This window comes from Pongo pygmaeus, chromosome 2 (genome assembly GCF_028885625.2).
Source record: "Pongo pygmaeus isolate AG05252 chromosome 2, NHGRI_mPonPyg2-v2.0_pri, whole genome shotgun sequence".
Lineage (NCBI taxonomy): Eukaryota > Metazoa > Chordata > Mammalia > Primates > Hominidae > Pongo > Pongo pygmaeus.
This window is the reverse complement of record NC_085930.1, coordinates 198,086,092-198,109,738: the sequence shown is the minus strand read 5'-3', so window position 1 is coordinate 198,109,738 and position 23,647 is coordinate 198,086,092. Positions and strand designations below refer to the sequence as shown.

Genomic DNA, 23,647 nt, shown 5'->3' with positions numbered 1-23,647 from the left:
GTATTGCTCAATACATTTTCAAACACTAAACACAATTATATAACCAGCACTCAGATCATGAAGCAGAATGTTACCAACCTAAAATGTTAACCCAAAAGCCATTCTCATGCTCCCTTCAAGTAATTATTTATTGGGAATATTTTAACCACTAATACAATTTAATTTTATTGGGTTATTCACGTTGTCTATTTTTTTTTACTCATTTTTTGTTAGGTTACAATTTTTAAAGAGGAACAATTTTATTTCATCTACATTTTCAAATTAATCACATGAAATTGCTCATGCTATTCTGTTATGTTTCACATATCTGCTGTTATCTATAGTTAAGTATTTTTCATGCCTTTTTTTCTTGATAAACCTTCCCAGAAATTTGTAATTTCTAACACTTTTTCAAAGTGCCAAAATTTGACTCTATTTTGATATTCTATTATATTCTTGTTTTCTATACCATTAGTTTCATTTTTTCATATTTTAATTATGCCCTCCTTATATTTTGAATCTTAATTCTGTTCTTTTACTAACGTGAGTTGGATGAGTAGCTCATTAATTTTCACTTTATTTTTAATGTAACCATTTAAGGATTTACATTTCCCTCTTGGAACCATTTGAGCTGACTCCTACAAGTTTTACTACATAGAATTTTCATTATTGTTCAGTTCTTATGATTATGATTTCTATTTTGAAGTAAGCCATTTTAGGGATGTTTTAAAATTTCCAAATGTAAATTTTTTAAATTACCTATGGTTTTTAATTTGAGTTAAATGCTGACATGATGAAAATATTCAATTTGTGTGAAAGATGCTTTGAATTTTGCAGATAATTGGCCTAGAAGGTCAGTTTTAGTAGATTTCTCACATGCACTTTATATATATATGTATATATTTTAAAAGCTTATTATTTTTTATCCAGTAAGTATGGAGATTCTTATATATCCATTAAAATCAAGCCTTTTAATAATGTTAAAATCTTCTATATCTTTAGTGATTTTTTGTTTTTATCTCATTACTTGAATAGTTATTGAAGAAGGTGCTATTAAAATATCCTTCTCTGAGGGTGGATCTTTGAATTTTTATGGGCTGGGTGCAGTGGCTCACGCCTGTAATCCCAGCGCTTTGGGGGGCCGAGTTGGGCGGATCACCTGTGGTCAGGAGTTCGAGACTAGCCTGCTCAACATGGCGAAACCCCATCTCTACTAAAAATATAAAAATTAGCCAGAGGTGGTGGCAGGTGCCTGTAAGCTCAGCTACTTGGGAGGCTGAGGCAGAAGAATCGCTTGAACCCAGGAGGCGGAAGTTACGGTGAGCTGGGATCACGCCATTGCATTCCAGCCTGGGCGAAAAGGGCAAATTCCGTCTCAAAAAAAAAAAAAAAAAAAAAAAAAAAATTTTTCATTTCTGCTCTTCCCCAATTCAATTTCTCCTTTCTACTGATTCTGCAGTTATATATTTGTTTTCTTTAGATGGCAGCCATTGAAATATTTACATATATACATAACTTAAAAATGTAAAGATAATCAACAGCACCACTCTTCTCCAAAATCTACAAAAATCTTACAAAGATTTAACTCTAGTCATTGGGCCTACATTCCACTATTGTCCAGTATTTTAGCTCAACTTTTTTAAGTCCCTCAACTTAGAAAATAATTGTTTCATATTCCAGTCTGTTTAGAATTGACTACATGGTTGCCATCGTCTTTGCTCAGTATTACTGTTGCATCAGATATTCATTCCTTCTCAGCTTGCTCTCTTCCCGCAATATAATATTTAGAATTTCTCTTAATTAGGGTATCTGGACAATAAAAAATCAGTTTTTTTTTCATTTGAAATGTCTTTTTCCTTGAGATGTAAATTATGCATAGAACGCTTCTTCCACTCTCTTCAGCATTATTCAAATCATTTGTATACAGCAATGGACAGAAAGTCAGGAGGCCAGGACTCAAGATCCAGCCCTGTCAATAAAATATTTTATGACTTTGGGTAAGTCCTTTCATATCTCTGACTTAGTATTTCTTCACAAAGTCAGAGTAAAATAATCTCTAAAGGCCCTTCTAGCTCTTACACTCTGAATAGAACAAATGAATGTATACTGTTAGAAAACAGAGCAGAAGGGTGAGTGAAAAAAGAGTAATTTGAGAAATACAGGGAGAAGGAAGATAAGATTACCTCTTATAGCTTCTTTGTAGAAGAATAAAGAGAAGACAAGGTTACATCTCACGTATTCTTTTGTTTACAACTTTCTGGTAAGAAATTACAAGTACCACAAGTCCCATTGATATACCTACCATTTGTTTGTTCAAAGACTGATCTTGTGTATGGCAGTTTAAAATAGTGGTCTTTAGTACAGAGTCTTCCCACCTGTAGTTCTCAGATGTCCCAGCACTAGTAGGCAGAAATGTCATGTTGGAGAGAAAAGTAGAAAAGAGAACAGATAATCTTTTCTGACTTTGGTGGGGTGAGTTTCATGTATGCTCTAGTGCTAATCACTCTTATTAAGGATCAATAGACTGGGTATCAGGAGTCTTGGTTCTTCTGCAGAACTGCTACTTTAAAAAATGAAAAAAAAAGTCTCAGCAAATGAATGCTGATCTTGGGTTATTAACTTTTCTCCTCACTCTTGGAATTTTCATCTATAAAATGAGGGTAAGATAATCACAAGGATATTCAAAATGGAGTGACAGTGAAAAGTCTGGAACACGCTAAGTTACTTTTCCCTGTTTGTGGTTATTCCTTTCCTTTCCCCATAGTTATTTGTATCTGTATCTATCAGCTCAACTAGACTATAAACTCATTGAAAGGAACTATATGCCATTGATATCTATATTGCTCAAGATGCCTAGTACAGAGGAAATTCTCAGTGTTTGAAAAGCATGTGTAATACAGATGGAATAAAAGTAAGAACAAGTCAGCCACTTGTTTGTGATGAAAATGGAGAACCCCAACCCCACCCTAAGGGACCCATTTACTTGGATCCAGCTTTAAAAATGAAAACGTCTTTGCAAGGTCAAGACACAGAGTGGTCAAATAATTTTAGAACACCTGTGACCTTAAGTTCTTCCGTGCTAACAGTGGAAGAGAGTGGGTGCTTTCATACTCTTGTGGCATCATATTTGCTATGAGAGATATTCCGTTTCTCAGAAGACCATATGGAAAGCAAATGATGTAGAAAATGAGTCACACAGTAAAGGGGGTTAGAAGAAAAGGAAACAGAGACTATCCAACTCAAAAAGAATTCCACACATAGGCAAGTAAATGTAATAAGAAGTTTATTGGATTTCTAAATAAAGTAGTTGCAACTCTTTTACAGAAAAAAGAAATATAATTTCCATATTCATTCTTATAGAGCATTGAAAAAACATAATTGATAGAGAAAACTGATAGAAGGTAAATAGAAAACAGGTTTTAATATAGTCGGATAATGCATAAACACAAAAGAAAATACCTAAATCACTTGCGTATAACAGATTTTATTCTCTTATTTTCATACTGAACTATGTGTGCTATTTTGGATACACAGTGATGGTTTGTAATGTAGTGAATAAATGCAATTTGCTAAGAATACAAGAAAAAAGAGAAACCTATATTTTAGGAACACCATGGCTCTGTCAGTATCACACATATGAAAATAGACATATTCCTTATATGTTTTTGTGTGCCTTTCCCTAAGTCAGGGAATGTTATTCAGACTAGCAGCTCATCATGGTGGGGCTATGATTGTGCTTAGCTAGTAGGAAGTGCTGCTCTTAGTAGACACATTTAGCATAGAGAAAACCCGGCTTCTCACCATCTCCGCCTTACCTATCCACTTGTAAACACCATTTAACCTTTACATAAGACTATCTTCCACGGTCATAATCATCAGATTGAAACTCAGAGCAAAGCCATGCTGTGTTTCTTCCCAGTCCATTTGTTTCCAAGGGAAAAAAAAAATCTCTATATCCCAACATCCCTATGACATGACACCGAAATTTTTGAACTCTTTTCTAGCGCTAAAATCTGATCCTCTAAAAAATAAAAAAATGACTAGTGTGGAAATTGGATAAGGTAAAAACAGAAAAGGAACATCAACAGGAAGAGTAGGCATTTTTAGTGAAAAGTATCACTCTTTTGCCAAAGAGTCAACTGGATTCATCCAATGATGATGACTAGAGCAGGGTGGTCACACTCTTGAAATTATGAAACATAGCTGTTCCAACCTCACCCGTAGCTTATGTAATGGGGCTCCTTATATGGAAAACAGAATGGTGGCTGACTGCAATGGCATGGAGTCCATCTTCCATAGTTTGTCCCCTTTTACTTCCATTTGGTAAAACTGGGTTAGGTAGGAGACAACTTTATGACCAAGAGGACACCAAGAGCTTCCTTGGATAAAGGTTAAGTGGAGGTATCTTGCTTTGCCCAAACAGAGGCATATTCAAGTGAACATGGAGCCAACTGACTTAGAAGGAAAGGGAACGACTTGGCAAGTGTAATCTGCCAGCTGGTTGAGTCAGACGACACATTGAGAACGATCTTTTTTGGAATCATGTCCTCCCTTCAACCCTTCTCCTACAATCATGCACTGTCTACCTCGTCCTATTTACATGGACCCTCTCCTATTGCCACCTCTGGGTAAGAATGCATCACTCTAGGCTGTGCTGCTGCTCCATCAACAGTATTGACAGTTCTGTCAGTGATGGAACTATGGAAACAAAAGCCATCAAATAACATACACTACTATTTTTGGGAGTCAAAGTAATGCTCTAAGGATCTGGCAAGGACATTTGGCCCCCTGAGCTTCCAATCCCCACAGCCAAGACTTTTCTATTTTCTCTCATGTTAGCCTGAGAGACAAAAGGAGAAGGAATGTGCTGACACTTTAACACTCTAAACCCACCGATGCTTAGTTTATAGAACACACATATGACACACATCCTAATACAGACTATGTCTCTATTAATTCTCTTAAACATTTTTTTTTCCTAAATGTTTCAATGCCATAAAGCTTACATTCCCTTGAAGCAGAGTACAGGAAACCTTAGCAATATGCTACCATCCAGTAGGATATAAATATAAAGAAGCTGTATCAGCAAGGGATGCTCAGGGAATGTGTTTGCAGCCCGTTTCACGGTAGCCGCTTGAGAGGGGATATTGGAAGTGAGTGACTTTCTTTCATTTGGCAAAGTTTCCTTATCTCAGCACCTACTCTTTCTGATGGTATGTTTTTGAAGGCTGCACAGTACGACTCTGGGTACCGTGTGTACATACATATGTAAGGAATAACGTTTATGTTGCTCAGAATAGGCACTTTTTGAAGGCAGTAAATCTAAAAGTAAAGTTAATAGAGCCTATATTTAGTGCTCATCTTCTCACTTTGCTGATGTGTATGCTGAACAGAAGATCACAGATTTGAGTCAGTCTCGCAAAGAGGCCGGAGTCGGCAAATGGCTATATTCAGAGCTGGGGAAGTCTTGCCAACTCAACTGTAGCTGTTAAAAAGGCAGACTTGGAGAAGGTGCAATCGTTTTTCTCAAAGGTGACGGCACAGAAAGAGAAAAGGCATGAAATAAAAGCCTGTGTGCGTGGCTCAGGGAAAATTACTATCCTCAGGCTCTGTATCTTCACGTCACATCTACTTCATGGCACAGATTTGCCACTTAGAAAGTCCTTTCCCTTTCCTTTTTTGTATGTCTCATAATTGCACATATTCCCTTACTTAGCTGTAGAGAAAGAGAAGCCCTAAATCTGTTAGAGTAATGATAAAGGTGTAGGTTAAAAGACAAAACAAACAAAACAAAAGTGGTTTATTATACAGAAAACATGCAAAAGCTCAACGCTACATCCAACTGTAAAGGTTTCACGTCTAAGTTTAAATTTTCACTTAAGCACATTAAGCCACATGATAATTTTATACATGCCAAATAATCAGACAATCAAGTGTCATGTTTAATTCTATTTGTTCTTTGAGATATTTCTTGAAAAAGAATGAGGGCATAATTCAGATTTTCAGAGGGAAAATATTCTGACTTTGCTTAATAAAGAAAAGAGTCTTGGATAATTTGCTCATCAGCTTTCCCAAGAGAGGAAATGGGTAGTAAAAGGAAGAAAGTCTTTTAAAAATAATTTTGCTACTACTTTACTATAAAGTGTTGGTGACAAGATTTAGTTTCTAGGGTCCTAAATGTCTTTCATCAAAGATATTCCTCAGTTCAGACTTCTCCATTATGCTAGAAGGATGGCATGGTCCCATGCTAGTTTCAATTTGCTACCTAGAGAGGGAGGTCCAAGGCACTTTAACTATTTTTGGCACTATAATCCTGATATGTTGATGTATTTGACACAATTCTAAAAACTAAGCTCAAAGTATATAAGATTAGTAAAATGCAAACTCTGCCCAAATACCAATTCCCCATTTATTATTTAAAAGTTAAAACATGAGGCCATTCCTGTCGTTGGCATTTAAATATAAAAATCTCTTTTCCTCTCAAAGTTTATGTTTGAAGGAATGAAACACATTGGGCAGATATATCATAACCTGCCCAAGCTACTCTCCTATTTCCGGTTTATAATTACTAAGTGAGCATTGCTGTCACCCAAAGAGAAAGAGAGAGAAAAAGAAACTGACTTTTTCCCTTTTATACTTAACGTCTCCCAAGAAAGAATAAAACAGGAAGAAATGTATCTAAGAAAAGCTAGCTCTTCCCATTTTGCATTTCTTAAACTAGTTGGGAAGCAGAGTTAAACAATTTGGGGGTGAGGAACGACATTCAGACTTCATATTTACTCTCTTGTGATGAAGGAAAGAGTCAAGAAAGTAACGATTACTGCTATGCCTTGGGATAAAGCACAGGAGGCACCATACAAAGTGGCAACACAATACATCAATAATGACCAAGAATAGTTCTTTACCCTTTTCCCAACAGATAGAAATATAAAGAGAGAATCACGCATGAGAGATAAATACCTGTTTCCACCCCCACCTCAAATTGCTTTGGCATATTTTAAGAGATAAATGGATCCACACGAAATTTAAATAGCTTTTTCTTCTCCTTTTTAGCTGTAACAAAAATGGGTCAGGTATAGGATTTATTAATTTCCTAGCCTGAAAACCCAAGTGCTTAAAAATAAGATTTATTTTTTGAAGGATCAGCTTTCTTGGAAGGTGTGTGTGTGTGTGTGTTTTGAAGACAACACAATTATATGATCCCTCAATATGGGAGAATATATTATGTAAAGTGAAATAAGAAAATTTTTATTAGTTTTTTCTTTATGTTATGTGAAGACAAATTAGATGATTTATAAAGGTATTTGAAAATAATGTTTTTCTAAAAGGCTGCTTTTTTCACATTTACCACCTCATTATCTTTTTATTCCCTCTGATGAGACAACACAGATTCCAACCATGTGAGTCTCTACTCAGGCATACTAGATAATTCTGAGGAGTGCTCAAATTGTGTCTCCTATTAATCCATTCCTGGGGTGGGAATACTCCGTCTATTCGACAAGAATCATTTTCCACTCATTGGCCATAATATTCATCAAGCCTCACAGGGAGGTTAGGCACTTTTCTTTTTTTTTTCTTTTTCTTTTCTTTTATTATTATTATACTTTAAGTTTTAGGGTACATGTGCACAATGTGCAGGTTAGTTACATATGTATACATGTGCCATGCTGGTGTGCTGCACCCATTAACTCGTCATTTACATTAGGTATATCTCCTAATGTTATCCCTCCCCCCTCCCCCCACCCCACAACAGTCCCCAGAGTGTGATGTTCCCCTTCCTGTGTCCATGTGTTCTCATTGTTCAATTCCCACCTATGAGTGAGGACATGTGGTGTTTGGTTTTTTGTCCTTGCGATAGTTTACTGAGAATGATGATTTCCAATTTCAACCATAACCCTACAAAGGACATGAACTCATCATTTTTTATGGCTGCATAGTATCGAACAGACACTTCTCAAAAGAAGACATTTATGCAGCCAAAAAACACATGAAAAAATGCTCACCATCACTGGCCATCAGAGAAATGCAAATCAAAACCACAATGAGATACCATCTCATACCAGTTAGAATGGCAATCATTAAAAAGTCAGGAAACAACAGGTGCTGGAGAGGATGTGGAGAAATAGGAACACTTTTACACTGTTGGTGGGACTGTAAACTAGTTCAACCATTGTGGAAGTCAGTGTGGTGATTCCTCAGGGATCTAGAACTAGAAATACCACTTGACCCAGCCATCCCATTACTGGGTATATACCCAAAGGATTATAAATCATGCTGCTATAAAGGCACACGCACACGTATGTTTATTGCGGCACTATTCACAATAGCAAAGACTTGGAACCAACCCAAATGTCCAACAATGATAGACTGGATTAAGAAAATGTGGCACATATACACCATGGAGGTGAGGCACTTTTCTAGTCTGTGAATGTGCATCTCAACCAAAGCCACCACTCTCCCGCTCCCATTAATGTCTCCCTTATTCCTCAGCTGTGAGGACTAGGAAGGGGTGAGAAGTCATTTGCTATTTAACTTGGCCCTCATTAGTCCCAGGGAATAAGCAGGTGGATGATGATACTGGCTTGATGGATGATACACTCCAGGGAGGGAAATGCATAAAACACTTATCAGGTATGATTATTTTAAAGGATTCTTAGATTTAATGCAGGAGATTTAATGAGAAGAAATGATATTTTTTCTCTCACTTCACATATTTTAGGATATAGCAAACAACTAAAGGAGTGAAATGAGAGGAAATAAAAAGTGGAAAGCACACCCTAAAGTACAGCTTCCCGAGGGATGCAGCTCAAGAGAAGGAACACTTGCTTGCTGAACTGTTAGGTAGAGCAACTTCTAGAGCATACATGGAGACTTTCTAGAAGGTTTTTTGAAAACAACATGGTACCAAATTCCTTGTAATTATAATAAATCACAAAATGACAGCATCCTGGGAAGCAAAGTCTATCAAATGGCAAAGGCCAAATCTCAGAAATGCCAACAGTTCCATAACATTTGTTTACAGACATTGTTAGCTCAAGGATTGGCTCTACGGGAAATGCCTGTTGCAGCAACATGCAGTTGGTGTGCTCTCAGTAAATGTGAATGGAGAGAAAGACTAAAATGCGTCGTTAGCCTACGGCAGTTTCTGTCTCTGTGGAACGTACATCGTGGTCCATGGGAGAGAGGCTTCTTTTAGGAATCAAGTCACCTCTGCGTGCCAATGAATTCTAAATGATATGATCTTGGTTGATATTCTGAACCTGACAGTTCCAGAGAGGTTTTTGGTGAATGGAATGTAAACGAACTCTCTCTGGGGAAATTTTTTGCAATGTGCTTCGTTCTGCCCGTTGTTTGTTCTTATCAGTGGCCTTTTCCCATCAACTTCCTCACAGTGCTGATCAGACAGAATACCTAGAGGTTTCCCAGAAGATGACACAGATGTGTGCCAGCTCTAAATGATCTCTAAGACCGCAGTACACATGTGGATTTGCCACCTGGCAGTCAATTGGTCTCTGAATTTCCCTGGATGACTGGGGTCTTGGTAGTCTGTGAGAAGTCGATATTGTCCTCTAAGGTGTTCTCAGCCATGAGCGTGGCTACTTGGAGACAGCACTGGACTTGCAAGACCTGGTTATATCCCCAAATCTGCCACTTCCCAGCTATGTCATAGCTTTTGGCAAGTCACTTAATGGCTTGAGCCTCAGCTTTCTCTTCTAGAATAGGGCTACTAACAACCGTCCTCCCTGGGCTATTTTCTGTGTGGAAGCAGTTTGTAAGCTCTCTTAGGAATTACTGTTTTACAGCTCAGAAAGTTACCTCCAGGTCCTGCCCAGGAGACTGATGGCAGTTTCCACTTACAGTGCTCTCTCATTCAAAGCTGGGTTAGAAGAAGCCACAATCACAGTCTTCCCCAAGACAAAGGTATATTATTTAAACTAAATAGTCATCCAGAGCAATGAGGAAAGCATTTGTACATTTCCATATAAAAGTATAGCATAATAGAACCCCTCTCCTCGAGAATGATATCCTTTTCCACAGATGAACTAACCGGAAATAATGAGTTTTCAGCAGTACCACTATCTTTTGCTTTTGACTTCTTCCTTGTTAGACATGGGGATTATACACCAATATTTCCCAACATTTTTTTTTTTTTGAGACGGAGTCTCGCTCTGTCGCCCAGGCTGGAGTGCAGTGGCGCGATCTCTGCTCGCTGCAACCTCTGCCTCCTATGTTCAAGTGAATCTCCTGCCTCAGCCTCCCAGGTAGCTGGAACTACAGGCACCCGCCAACATGCCCGGCTAATTTCTGTATTTTTTTTTTAGTAGAGTCGGGGTTTCACCATGTTGACCAGGATGGTCTCGATCTCTTGACCTCGTGATCCGCCTGCCTCAGCCTCCCAAAGTGCTGGGATTACAGGCATGAGCCACCGCACCCGGCCCATTTTCCAACATTTTTAAGGTCATTATCCACAAGTCAGATAAAAGGGGTGTACTGTTCATGGGTTAGTTACTGGGGAAGGCATGAAGCTACATAACAACTGTCAGAACGGTCTGTCTTCTAAATAGGAAAGTACAACCAGCAACAAAAAAAACTCATAAACTCTAATGTCTGGCCCTCAGAACATCCTTCCGACTAATTTTAGAGATTCTTAAAAATTCGTATAATCAAAGCTTTTTTTAAAAAAGTAATGCAATGCCCCAAACAAAACAAATATGTATGGAAGGAAAAGGAGGGGGGAAGCAACACTGTATCGTGTACTACAGGTTTTGTGTGGCACCAGAGAGAACATATACCCCAAACGCTGGCTCTGTTTTAAAGTCATGGGTAGCTTGGAACAAAATGTGCTGAAAGAAATGTAAGATCTCAAGGAATAATGAGCTCCCTGACACGGGTGATGTTTAAGTAGAGTCAGAATTGGCACTTTGGGAGGCCGAGGCGGGCGGATCAGGAGGTCAGGAGATCGAGATCACGGTGAAACCCCGTCTCTACTAAAAATACAAAAAAATTAGCTGGGCGCGGTGGCGGGCGTCTGTAGTCCCGGCCACTAAGGAGGCTGAGGCAGGATAATGGCGTGAACCCGAGAGGCGGAGCGGAGCTTGCAGTGAGGCGAGATTGCGCCACTGCACTCCAGCCTGGGCGACAGAGCAAGACTCCGTCTCAAAAAAAAAAAATAAATAAAAAATAAAAATAAAAAAATAAAATAAATAAAAAAAATTGGCACTTAGCAACGAATCTTTAAGGGAATTTTAATACCAAGTAGAAAAGATGGCTGGGAAGTCCTTTCTAATAATGGACTTAGACTCAATAGGAAAATAGAGATGTCCCGCTTGTTCTCTTGTGGAGGGTCAAAGGACATGTACCCTTGCTGCAAGAATAGAAGATGTAGCTGTGGATCAATAAGAATGCTCATTTTCTGTTACAATAAAGTTCATGGAGGGCTGCTTCCTGTTCATACTGTGCATGCTGGGCTATATTTTGGCAGGTCATCTTCTCTTCCAATTATAAAGAGATGGGAAAGTCAAGTAAATACTTCCTCAGTCTTCCTCTATGCCTTTTTCTTCCCATTGAACCTGATTATTTGGAAGCCTTTTTTTTTCTGTTAAGAAGGAATTTCTAGAAACCATGATATTTTGGCCAATGCAGAGGGTCTTCTCTGAGTATAGCCCGTGTTTCCCTGTCGTGCCTTAAATACTTTTTTCTCAACTTCCAAATCAAGTCAATGAATCAGCTCAAGATTTCTTATCAAATTATATGTCCTCCATAAAGTCTTACTAATGTCACTGGAATGACTCTTCCTGATGCCACATTCCTTCCTATTGAGTAAGTACAGATTGAAGTGGTTGGATCTTATTACAGTCGGCCAGAATCAAAGTTACTTAGGGGCTGATTCTCTTACAGTGATTATTTGGTAATTATTAAATTGAAGAGCTGAGTAAGAGATAAGGATGTTGGGATGACAAAAAGAAAAGAAAAATATGGACTCCTAAATGATTAGAGAAAGAAGCTGCTCACTTTTTCTAACATGTAACGTCTCTAGGTACAAATATTTGAGCACAGAATGAATGAAGTGAATCTCAAAACCAATCAACCAGCAAATATTTATGTATAACTTGTAAAGTGTCCATATATTTATGTAGAACCTATAAAGTGTTACTATTTAATATGAAAATATGGATGAAAAATGTCTTACTCTGAAGAAGACAAGGATAAAAGGAAAGGGTTGAATGGAATATGAACTGACCCAGAAGTGGGAATCTCATGGATGGCATATGCATTAGCTTGCTTCCTGTTTTCAGGATGAATTTGATTTTGGCAACATCCAAAATAGTACAGAACAAAAAGTAACAGAACTGTCTGTAGACATGGGAGTTCTATCCTTCTGTAGCTTTTACACTTCTGGGTCTGAGGTTTTTTGGGGAAATTATCTTTGGGTGATTCCAATTTCATTTACTTTCAACCCTAAAGAAAGCCTTTCAACCTAGCCTGAGTCATGGTGAACTGCCAAGTTTCATTGAGTACACTGAAAATTAGAAAATATGTTTGTGTCCACTGTTTAAAGAAGCAGCAGAGAGTGATAGGACATGACACTATGTCAATAAGTGAAGAAAAGCTGAATGAGTTGGTGATATCAGACATGAAGAGGCAAAGATTTGGACTTAAGACTTGTTTTGTGGAGCTACAGAGCTAGAATAGACGTATGTGAGCACAACTACATACTGGCCAAGACTAAGAAGATATGGGATGGTAATTCATCAGGAAAATAACAGAGAAGACTCAGATCTTTCAAAGGCCCATGAATCTATTTTTTTGTTTGTTTGTTTTTGAGACGGAGTCTCGCTCTTTCGCCCAGGCGGGACTGCAGTGGCGCGATCTCGACTCACTGCAAGCTCTGCTTCCCGGGTTCACGCCATTCTCCTGCCTCAGCCTCCCAAGTAGCTGGGACTACAGGCACCCGCCACCACGCCCGGCTAATTTTTTGTATTTTTTTTAGTAGAGACGGGGTTTCACCGTGTTAGCCAGGATGGTCTCGATCTCCTGACCTCATGATCGGCTCGCCTTGGCCTCCCAAAGCATGATTCTATTTTATTTGGGAATAGCATTCGTGTTTGGGGGCAACTGTAACTCTCTATAGTGGTGTAGAACACAAGATGACATGGTGACGCTTCTCTTTCTTGGTAGAACATTCCATTTGTAGGGTAGAGAACTGAATTTAGAAGCTACATTCAGTGCCAAGTTGACTGAATGCGATTGTGGCTGTTTAATAACATTTTTATTTGGGTATGTTATGTAAATGCCCACCAGAGTTAAATGAATAAGGATTTCTCTGGCCCTTAAGTGGATGGGTATCTAGGAAAAATTAACAATGCCACATAACATGAAAGGCTTAATGCAATCATCTGAAAGTATTATAAAGGAATTAGCTGCAGTGTGTCACCCCTCTCTAGTATATATAGGTGTTTGTAGAATATTAATTTTTATTTTTAACAAAGGCTAGAGATATTTATTCGTGCATTAAGAGACTTCTGTCAGTTAAATAACAACCAGAATTTAACAGCAAAAATTGGCACTTTTTTTTGTAACTTTGAGGGGGACCTGTCAATCAGCTAAAGAAAAAAACGCGTGGGGCGCGGTGGCTCACGCCTGTAATCCCAGCACTTTGGGAGGCCGAGAAGGGTGGATCACGAGGTCAGGAGATCGAGGCCATCCTGGCTAACACTGTGAAACCCCATCTCTACTAAAAATACAAAAAAATTAGCCAGGCATGGTGGCGGGCGCCTGTAGTCCCAGCTACTCGGGAGGCTGAGACAGGAGAATGGCGTGAACCTGGGAGGCAGAGCTTGCAGTGAGAGGAGATCGTGCCACTGCACTCCAGCCTGGGCGACAGAGCGAGACTCCGTCTCAAAAAAAAAAAAAAAAAAGAAAAAAAAACGCATCTTTCACACAGCTCTCCACAAAATAAGGGACATGCATGCTGTAACTAAGATAGAGTCCACAACTTTTTGTACAACGGCCAGGGAAATTAAATAGAAAAGGGAATTAGTGTCCTTTTTTCTGGATTGAAGGGAAATTCTGCCTGTAGTCTGTGATCTAAGAAAAACTGGTGCTGTCCAACCTGCTGAAAAATATTTTAGTATCAACTATTACAATATATTATTAGTCTTACAGGCTAAGTGCTAATCTGTGTTAAAATTCTGAAAATACAATAGTTATTCCTTTGCTATAAGGAAAGTTATCAAGCTGCAATGGAATAAAATAAAATGCCATCATTAAAAATATAATTTTTTGTGGTTAAATTGCTTTGGACTTAAAAAAAAAAATCTTAACCTAGTCTTTGAAAGATTACTTTGCATACAGCTGAGAAAACTAGATCAGTCACAAATGAATTTTCCAAGAATCTATGACCTCAGTCCCTGATGAAAATTCATTAAAATGAAACAGAAAGACTCTATTATCTCATTTCACTTTACGAATAAATACAACCTAAAAAATATGCCCCTATAAAAGAAGATTTTATGGATGCCACATATATTTGCTGGTAGCCTTCCCCTTATGAATATAATCATAATTCCCTAAAATCATAATGCATTGATATAATTTACCAAAAATCCAAGTACAGCAACACTAATAGGTAGGATGGAAAGAAGGAAAGAAAGGGAGAAAGGAAGGGAGGAAGAAAGCAAGAGAGAAAGAATCCTTACCAAGTCACGGTAGCTTCAGTCAGGTAACTTTTTAAGGTTTGAAATAAGGCTATGCTAACCAAACAACAGCCTCATGAGAAAAGTTTCATTCTAGTTATCTGTCAAGTGAATAACTTGGCCTGAAATATTCATGGTTGCACCATATTAATGCCTCACTGAGAACAAGTTTTGAACTTGTCTGGACCACTATTAAGCAAATACAATGAAGACAATTAAAAAATATGCCGAATGGTGGCAAAGAATCAAGTTGAAGTCTCTGTCTTCATTATCTGACTAAAACTACTGTAAAATCAAATAAAAAACACTAACATCCATTATATCACCTTCTGGCATAAAAATGTTTTACTCATTTAAAGACCTATGAGATACTTCCAAGACAAGGAAAAAATAAATACTACTAGAATATATTAAGATGAAAAGTTGACTTCTCTCTCTCTCTTTCTTTCTTTCTTTTTTTTTTTTTTTTTTTTACTTTTTTACTTTTTGGTGAGTATATTTTTGAGATTTGGTGGTTATCATTTACATCATTGACTCTTCAGTGGAATATTCCTAGTAGTGTAAACAGATTCTTTGAAAATAAGGCACAAGTATATGTTGTTCTCTGATTGTCTCCCACGAGAGTGCACCAAACGAGCGATCCCAAGAAATGGACTTGAGGCACATTTTGCAGAGGTATCTTTTTCAGTTTGCTGGTTTCCCACAGATGGCTAAAGCAGGGGTATGGAACATGCTGTCATATTTCATTCATAACACACATGTACTATAGCTCTAGGCAACAGATGGACAATCGCTTGTTTGAACTACAAATGTGAAATACTAAGGTAGAATAGCAATATTTCTAGAAATGTATATGAAAAAATAAAGCCTTTCCAAGCCAAGAGCAATGGTGAGAGGCTTTGAGGTTACATCAGTGTTTCCCTGATCTCCCTAGCAGCTGCCATAATTTCCCCAACACCCTTCAAAACTTGATAATGGAAGGATCAGGGGGCAGCCGACACAGATTTGACAAGAGAAGCCCAAACCACATCAAATAGAAATAACACTGTTATTCCTGGCTGGTTCACATTAATAGGATTTTTACTAACTATAAAAACGGTTGGAAGTTGTGTTTTCAGAGTCCTGTCTATATTCCACTAACTCTCTACTATAGCCCCATGGAAAAAGCCCTCTCTTTCTTCCTCTGTACCCAAATATAAAATACTCGTTTAAATGTAGAGTTTCATATCCTTTAAACCTCACCATAAACATCTCTGCAGAATCTTTCATAGGGAACAATTATAGTGTTGATAAGTCCATCCCCTTAATCAGCACATACCCAGAAAAGTAATTTTGATCAGAGAAGTTGCTCCTACAGAAATAACAATGTGTTAATGACAAGAAAAAGAACCCACATCTTTGAGCTGCAGAGATGCCAGCATCTAACAACCTGACGCCTTATGCTGGGACACAGGACTTATTTTTGAGTCAATTATTTATTTATTTATTTTTTTAAACAAGCGCATGCCACCATGTCTGGCTAATTTGGTTTTTATTTTATTTTATTTTTTTTATAGAGACAAGGTCTCACTATGTTGCCCAGGCTGGTGTCAAACTCCTGGCCTCAGGCAATCCTCCTATCTCAGCCTCCCAAATTGCTGGGATTACAGGTGTGAGTCACCACACCTGGCCTTATTTTTGAGTTTTAAAGGCAATTTTCTTTGCCAGTGAGACTCCATGTTGAGTCAGTATGGTCTGGGGATTGAAAAATTTAAGAAATCCTATTTTGATATGTTTTGCAGAGCCCATGATATAGTGGATTTTTTTCCTTTTCCATGTCTCTCTTGTTACACAGAATTACCAAATATTGATATTCTTGATACTTTTCAAAATCAGTATATTTTTACAAACTTTCTGTTATAGACTCTGATTTTTCTACTATTTATGTATTTAAACCACAACAATTATGATATTATATCAGCAGACAGTATGATTATAATCATTAAAGTAATACAATCTTTTTCTCTCTGTTGCAGGCAAAATTTCATGCAACTAAAAAAGAGTGACTTGGCATTGTTTAAATCAAATGATTAGTAGAAAAGACAGTAATATAAATCATATATTTAAGAAACCCTAGAATAAAATATTGTAGGATCCTTTCCTTATTATACCTTGTGAAAGAAAAAAAAAGCCTCTAAATCTAAATATTTCTACATATGTATGAGTGCACATCCATTATTATAAAAGAGTAAGTCTATCTTAAAAAGAGATTTACTTTAAAAACCTTTGGTAAAGATACTCTGAGGTTATGTTATAAGAATGCATAATAAAGATTGTAAGCAAGCAGTATAATGCTGACGATGCCACAGGGATGGGTCTGTGACAGCATTTTCTTACAGCTTTTCCTCTTGACATGTAAACATTCAGTTACACAAGGAATTAAATGTAATAAGCAAGTAGAATGTTACTGCATTTTATAGTATAAATATTCAATAAATTCTTCTTCTTTTGGCAAAATTAATAATAATATGACCACTTTAAGAGATACAATCTATCCCTCAATAAATTGGACTCTTTGCTTTGTCCTAAAGAGAATTTCTCCGAAAATATTACATAAAAAGTTACTAAGTCAAAATTCAAGCCGATTACATTATCAGCCCTATTGTCAAATAGTCAGTGCTACTTGAGGTCATCAGCATGGTCTGGCTTCAATTTGGAAGACAGGAATTCAGAGACACAGTTGACATTGCCTCCCAAAACTAACATGCTGCCCCTAAGTGAATCTCATCATATTTCACATTATGAGAAATATACGATCAAAGATAAGAGAAGTAGGGTAAGAAAAAGACAGTGGTCAAAGGAAGCTCTTAAAAGCTATAATTTTGGTGGTTCTAACACAAAACCGTTTAGTGACAAAAGCAAATGAGCCATACATTAAGGATGAGCTATAGTGACCATCGGCTTAAGAATTTCTAGTCACAAAAAAAGAATCACTTTTATGATCATTCCTATTCAAGTAAAATAAATTTAATTGGAATTCCTGAGGAATAGTTTGCAATTCAAAACATGTATCCATAATTTTTTATTTCAGTACTGATGTTAAAAATAAAAATTAGAAAAAAAACTAGAAATCTGAACATCACTTCACAATAATGAAAAAGATATCTGTGGAATAAGGAAAGGGTACATTGGAGGATGTAATTATACTTGTTATATTTGGTGTCTTAAACTGGGTATTAGGTATATAGGAATTCATTATATTATTATTTATACCTTTTTGTAGACTTAAAATACTCCATAATTTAAAAGTATATATTTGTGGGAGATTTGAAGAAAGGTTTAAGAAATCTCAATCCAAAATCCTTAGTTTACAAAATGGCAACTTGCCATGACTAAGCTAGGTGTCTCTCCTTAAGTGAAACATGTTCGAACTTAATAAGTATGGCTTGGCAGTTGGCAAGCAAGTGTTTCACCGGCTAATAAAAGTTTGAATAAAGATTCTAGGCAGAGATTCTGCATATTTTTAGCTCATAAAGACAATTTTTTTTTTCAGTGATTGTCTTTGAAAGTGTGGTGTAAATGTCACATTGATGATTTGAAAATGTCTCCTGCAATATGTAATTTCAGTTGCAGAAGGATTATGAGAATAATTAAACTGTGGTTTCAGAATCTTTTCAAGCTTTCTACTCTTTTGAAAGTAAACCAAACAAAACTGCACAATTTTATTTTGCATGCTCTGATTTGCAATTGTCAGGCAAAATGGACCTGGTAATGAAAAAGAAAAAGAAGAGAATTTGAACTGTTTTTTCACAGCCTTCATCCTCTAGAGAAAAAGGCAATTTTGATAGTTGTGTTGGATATTAGAATAAACATGACAACATTTTTAAGACGAAAAGTGGGACAGTATTGAAAATGTTATCTTCTAGAAGAAATCAAGTTTGTCTGTATTATAATGTTCAGGTAGTGTGGAAAAGAAAAATCCTAAGGTAATATTGTGGGACAATAATTTTTTTTAAACACAACCCCAAAATGCCTTTTCTAGCATATCCCACCTATAATTTCTTTAGAAAAATATTGAAGCTTGGTTGTCTGTCACCACTTATTAGCTATGGGCCGATAACTCTTTTCCAATTAGCCTTGATCACTGGTCACTATAGATTCTGAATTCTGATGGTTGCAAATTAAATTTGGGCTTGTTCTAACTTATGTAATTTACAGCTTAAATTATTTACAGCCTAACAAAAAAAAAATTGTGCATTACCCTCCCCAAGGACATGAGTAGTATAAAGCAAGAGAAAAATATACTCTTCAATACATGGGAAAGAATGGCTACTCTTTACAGTCACAGGCAAAACGGAAATGATACGATGGAGATTTCAAGCCTAAAAGCACCTGTGAGTTGGCAGACTCACCCAGGAAAAACTATGTGACAGCAAATACCACACTAAAAAAAGCCATTCAACCAGATGAAAAGTGAGACAAACATAGGGATTAAAAGTTACAGGAATGCAGAAGTGAATGGGATGAAGCATAATTTGTGCAAAAATGTGGAAGTCCTTGGGAACAAAGGCCCATCAAGATCCTACATGATTCAATGTGAAATGTGTATTCAGTAACAACTTTAAAAAAAAATCTCATAATTTATGTGTTTCTAAGGCAAGGTTAATAGCAGATGAAGAACAGAGACTATCCCGTAGTTTGATGGCCTTTCCTCTAGTATTTCTTATCTTTTTCTTGTGTTCTTTCTTCTCAGTGCCAGCTGAACAGGTGACTGAATCTAAAGGTCGGTGCTCGCCTTGGCGGTCAACACCCTGATACGGGCAGAGTTGCAGGTCTTGCAGAGGATGTGCCCATCCAAGGGGTAGCAGCCTTGGTTATCTCCTTCAGACAGGAGACCACCGCAATCCTAGAACAGTAAAGACAGATGGAAACGACGTAAGTAAAAATGTTAAGTACATATGTGGAGAACAAATGATTGAGCTTTCTATTCAAGGCCTCCATAATGTGGCCACTTACTATCCTTCCTGCTTTACATTCTGCTAATCCCCAGTATCCTTTCTCCCACTATATAACATGGTATATCTTGAATGTAATTGAATTAGAGATTGGGGACATAAATATAAATGGACAGAAATATAATCCTCCTAAGGTCACTTCATATGAAATACAGGTATAAGAAGAGAAGAGGCCACCCATCTTGGCTCCCGTGTAGAAGTTTGCTGCCCCCACTCAACAAGAGAAAATAAGAATGTCCCTAACCACTGACGCATTTTTACCCTTTACCATTAGTTTAAGGATCTCTCAAAATGCATGCACAGGTACAGGGATGGAATGTTTTGGCCATTTCTGGGCTAGAGCAAAGGTAGACTGATTTCTGCCAAGCAGTAGGGCCACCAGTGGGTTCTGTGTATTTACTTCAATTGTAGTAAGAAAATAAAATCCTAAAGTTTGTGGGGAGCGGTGGTTTGCTTTCTAAAGGAGACAGCATTGTGGAGAGCAAAGACTGCTAGTCCGGGGGACAGGCCTCCTGACCACCACCCATAGTTTTGCCACAGTCTGCCTCAATGCACACAGGCCAACTGCCATTCTGAAAATAACTTCTGCCTTTTCTACCTTACCAAGCTGTTGAGAGGAGCAAAGAAGATAATGGATCAAAAAAAAAAAATGCAAAGAACTGCATAACTGTAAAGGAATATACTACCGTTGACAGCTCCTCTTAGGGTCCATTTTAAAAAGTGTTATCTAACTGTTAAATGCTGGCCTTTGTCTTTGGAGAAAATAGTAGTTTCTTTGGAAAATAAATACATAGTACTTCATCAAGAGGTGTGTGTTTGCTAACTTTAGCATAAACTCTCAAAGGCCACAACAGCTATGAACCTCGCCTCTGCTATCTACCACGGTGGCAAGGAGGTCAATGGATTTCATGTCTTCATTTGACATAGAATGAAATTGAAGTTAATGGGGCATCCAGAACACAACAGCAGCAATGGTTATACTCTGCGGGAAGTTCGGCTTTACCGAAAAGAACATGCAGATATACTGCAGCTCTAGAGGCGTTCAGGAAACTGAGCAATTAGTAGTGCATGCTAACAAATAAATAAATCTCCATGACTCTGAACAAGAAGTTCTAACCAAAGCCTCAGAGCCAAAGTTAAAGATTCAATAACACCACTTCTCACTAATTTAGTATTTCGCAATTTACAATGTCCTTTAATATACAATTTTATATTCACAGCCATATTTGGAGGAGTTAAGGACCGGAGTCCTTTCTTCCGGTGAGGCAGCAGACTGCGAGAGGTAAAGTGATTTATTCAACAGCATGTGCCTGGAATACTAGTGTCAAATCTAAAACCCAAGTCCTATGAGTACAGGCACTAAGGCCATTCTGAGATTTAGTAATTGCTACATCTACGTAAACCTAGCTCAAATGAGCCTTTCAATGCCTGCCACAGACTGGCAGGGCAGGAGTGTCAACCAGACCTCGCATCGGTAGCAGTGAACGTGGAAATCTCGATCCAAAGCCACAATACGGACAGTCTCCTCCTGGCCCGGGGCTGGCATAATAGGCTCCTTGCACACAGAACATCGCGGGGCAAATTTCCTGAAAATGAAGAGAGAGTTCTGGTTAGATACTGCGCATCGACACTGAAGTGGGACACCGAGGTAAAAGGAAAAGGTGGAAACTGAGAGGATATCTGTTTCCGCATCTGTAAGGTGAGGGAGTTAGACTCAGGGACTGTGGAGGTTCTTCCATCAATAGGTAGTAAATATTGTGATATTTGGTGAGGTGAGAGAGTGAGCGTGTGAATTGCTTGGGCCTGAAGAGCATCTAGCATCTCTTTCCTGAAAGGTGAGTGGTATGAAATTCACCTTTAGATAGATTCTGAATGCAAACCCTGTGCTTGGGATAGGCTAACTGGAGGAGAGAACAAAGTCCTGTCCAGCCCCTATTTGTTTCTGACTTTTGTTTCTAGACTTTTATATGCACTCCTTAGGTCCTAGAAAAATATTCTGAGGTTGGTATCTTTGCCTTGTTCCCACCTTTTAGAGCTTCTTTCTTGGAAATATGTCTTGACTTCTAGGAACTGACATAAGAAGACTCAAATACATAGCTTTTCAAAAGGGCAGAGGTTAGTACGTTTAAAAATACGTTACACAAAACTTAAAATGGCCAAGTCTGCATTTCCTACATTTTATTGTGTTAAACTTTTGCTTAAAAATTAAAAGTTAAAGAGCTATCAAATTCTTTATTCTTTAAAGGATTTTAGCACTGTTAAAGGGTGAGTGTATACTAACACACATACACATACATATACATATAAATATGCATATGCATATGTTTTTGAGGCTGCTGGTAAATACTTTTAATACTTATTAATTTCTTAGTACTTCTTAATATGATCAATGGTACCTAACAATTTTTTTTTCTATGACAGATTAATTTGCTGAAAATATAAGCCATGTATCTATCTGTATCTTCTGGAAATTGGAGATGGTATTTGTGAAGGTATGAAATGACATATGATTTGAAATGGACATGGATAAGAATTGAAGAGATTTAAAAAAAGAAAAACAGACTGTGACTCAGTTTTTTCATGGTACTGGTTTTAAGATAAATGATGTTAAAAATTTATCTATTTGTAGTGAGACTTAAAAAGAAATAATGATCGTAATCTAACACTTTGCAGGGCGTGTTATGGTTGTCAAAGCATTTCTACGTACATTATACTCTATATGTACATATTAATTTTCCTGGCAGCACCCAAAAAGCATCTGTATGGCTGCAATCTAAATAAATATGAATTAAGCAGCAGATCAATTGATTGCTGTGAAAGAAAAGTTAAAAGGATCATGGTACCACTGCAGCAGTAATCAGAGTTGTTATAATTGGTATTTTATGCAAGAAGTTTATATTCAGTGGCAAAAAATTGCTTTGGACTACCAGATTATTTTTAAATCTGGGTCATCAGTGGTGAAATAAGTAGGCTTCTGGGATCAACTGCAAAATTTCCTTTCCCCAAACTCTTTGGGGGCAGAAGTATGTTTTCCTTATTAGTGTATCCATAAGCCTTCTCCAATTTCCCCAAATAGAATTATTTACTCCTCTAAGATAAGAATTCTGTCATTGAATTTATCCAGTTTGGTAGTAATTATTTGGATATATTTATGGGGCACTAAACTCTAAGCTTCCACAAGATAGCACTTTCCTCCATCTCTGAGTCTCCAGGAACAACCATTGTGACTGCTACAGAAAAAGAAAGTTGGGCTATATCTAATGAAATGAATCTGCCATATTTCTCTATAAAAAAAGATATTAGTTGGGCTTTATGTTCTATCTCAAGGTTCTTCCTCTTTGGGAAGACATAAACTGTATTCTTGCTGAGTAATGATTCTTTCCTACCAATTGGCCTCATTTCCATGATGAGAAAAACCAAAGCGAAGAGGCAGGAGGTGGTTCTCATAGTCCCTACAGTGTTCCTCCGATAGCAATTTGAGGAGGGCTCACAATCCCAGGTGGTATATTTCAAGGCTTAGCTCACTGAGTGGACAATAATTGTAAAAATAAATTTGATGAAAACACTTTTGATGATTAAAGCTACCATTTATTGAGTGCTTATTAATGCCAAGCCCTGTTAAGTGCTGTACACACTTGACATTATTTTCTACTGACAGCAACATTATGAGGAAGTATTTTTATCATTTCTACTTCACAGCCAACAGAGCCAAGGCTCAGAGAGGGATGATCTTGGTCATCTTGTACTCCGGCACATTTCTGGCAATCAACAAATGGATGCTGATTAAATACATAAATGAATGAGGGTAATATTCCTGATAAGAAAGCACAGATAGGGGAATAAAGCCTCCATACACGCAAAGAGTCAGTTAAAGAAATCTGCTTTTCTGGGTTTTCTCACTGGGAATACAGGAATAAGCAAGGACTTCCAGTACAGACCTGAGAAGGAGTTCTATATATTTCTGCAGTATTTCTATTA

General features: G+C 37.4%; 1 protein-coding gene across 50 annotated transcripts in view; it reads right to left on the bottom strand.

The window, feature by feature from the left end:
* Positions 1-3,245: 3,245 nt before the first annotated feature.
* LPP (LIM domain containing preferred translocation partner in lipoma) overlaps positions 3,246-23,647 on the bottom strand; it is a 741,980-nt gene continuing 721,578 nt past the window's right edge. For all 50 annotated transcript variants that reach the window (XM_063662516.1, XM_063662513.1, XM_063662540.1 and 47 more), the window contains 2 exons: positions 21,135-21,255; positions 3,246-19,560 (listed from right to left, as the gene is read on the bottom strand). In XM_063662516.1, the coding sequence (XP_063518586.1) occupies positions 19,432-19,560; positions 21,135-21,255 (250 nt within the window). In that variant the 3' untranslated portion in view covers positions 3,246-19,431. The remainder of the gene's footprint in view (positions 19,561-21,134; positions 21,256-23,647) is intronic.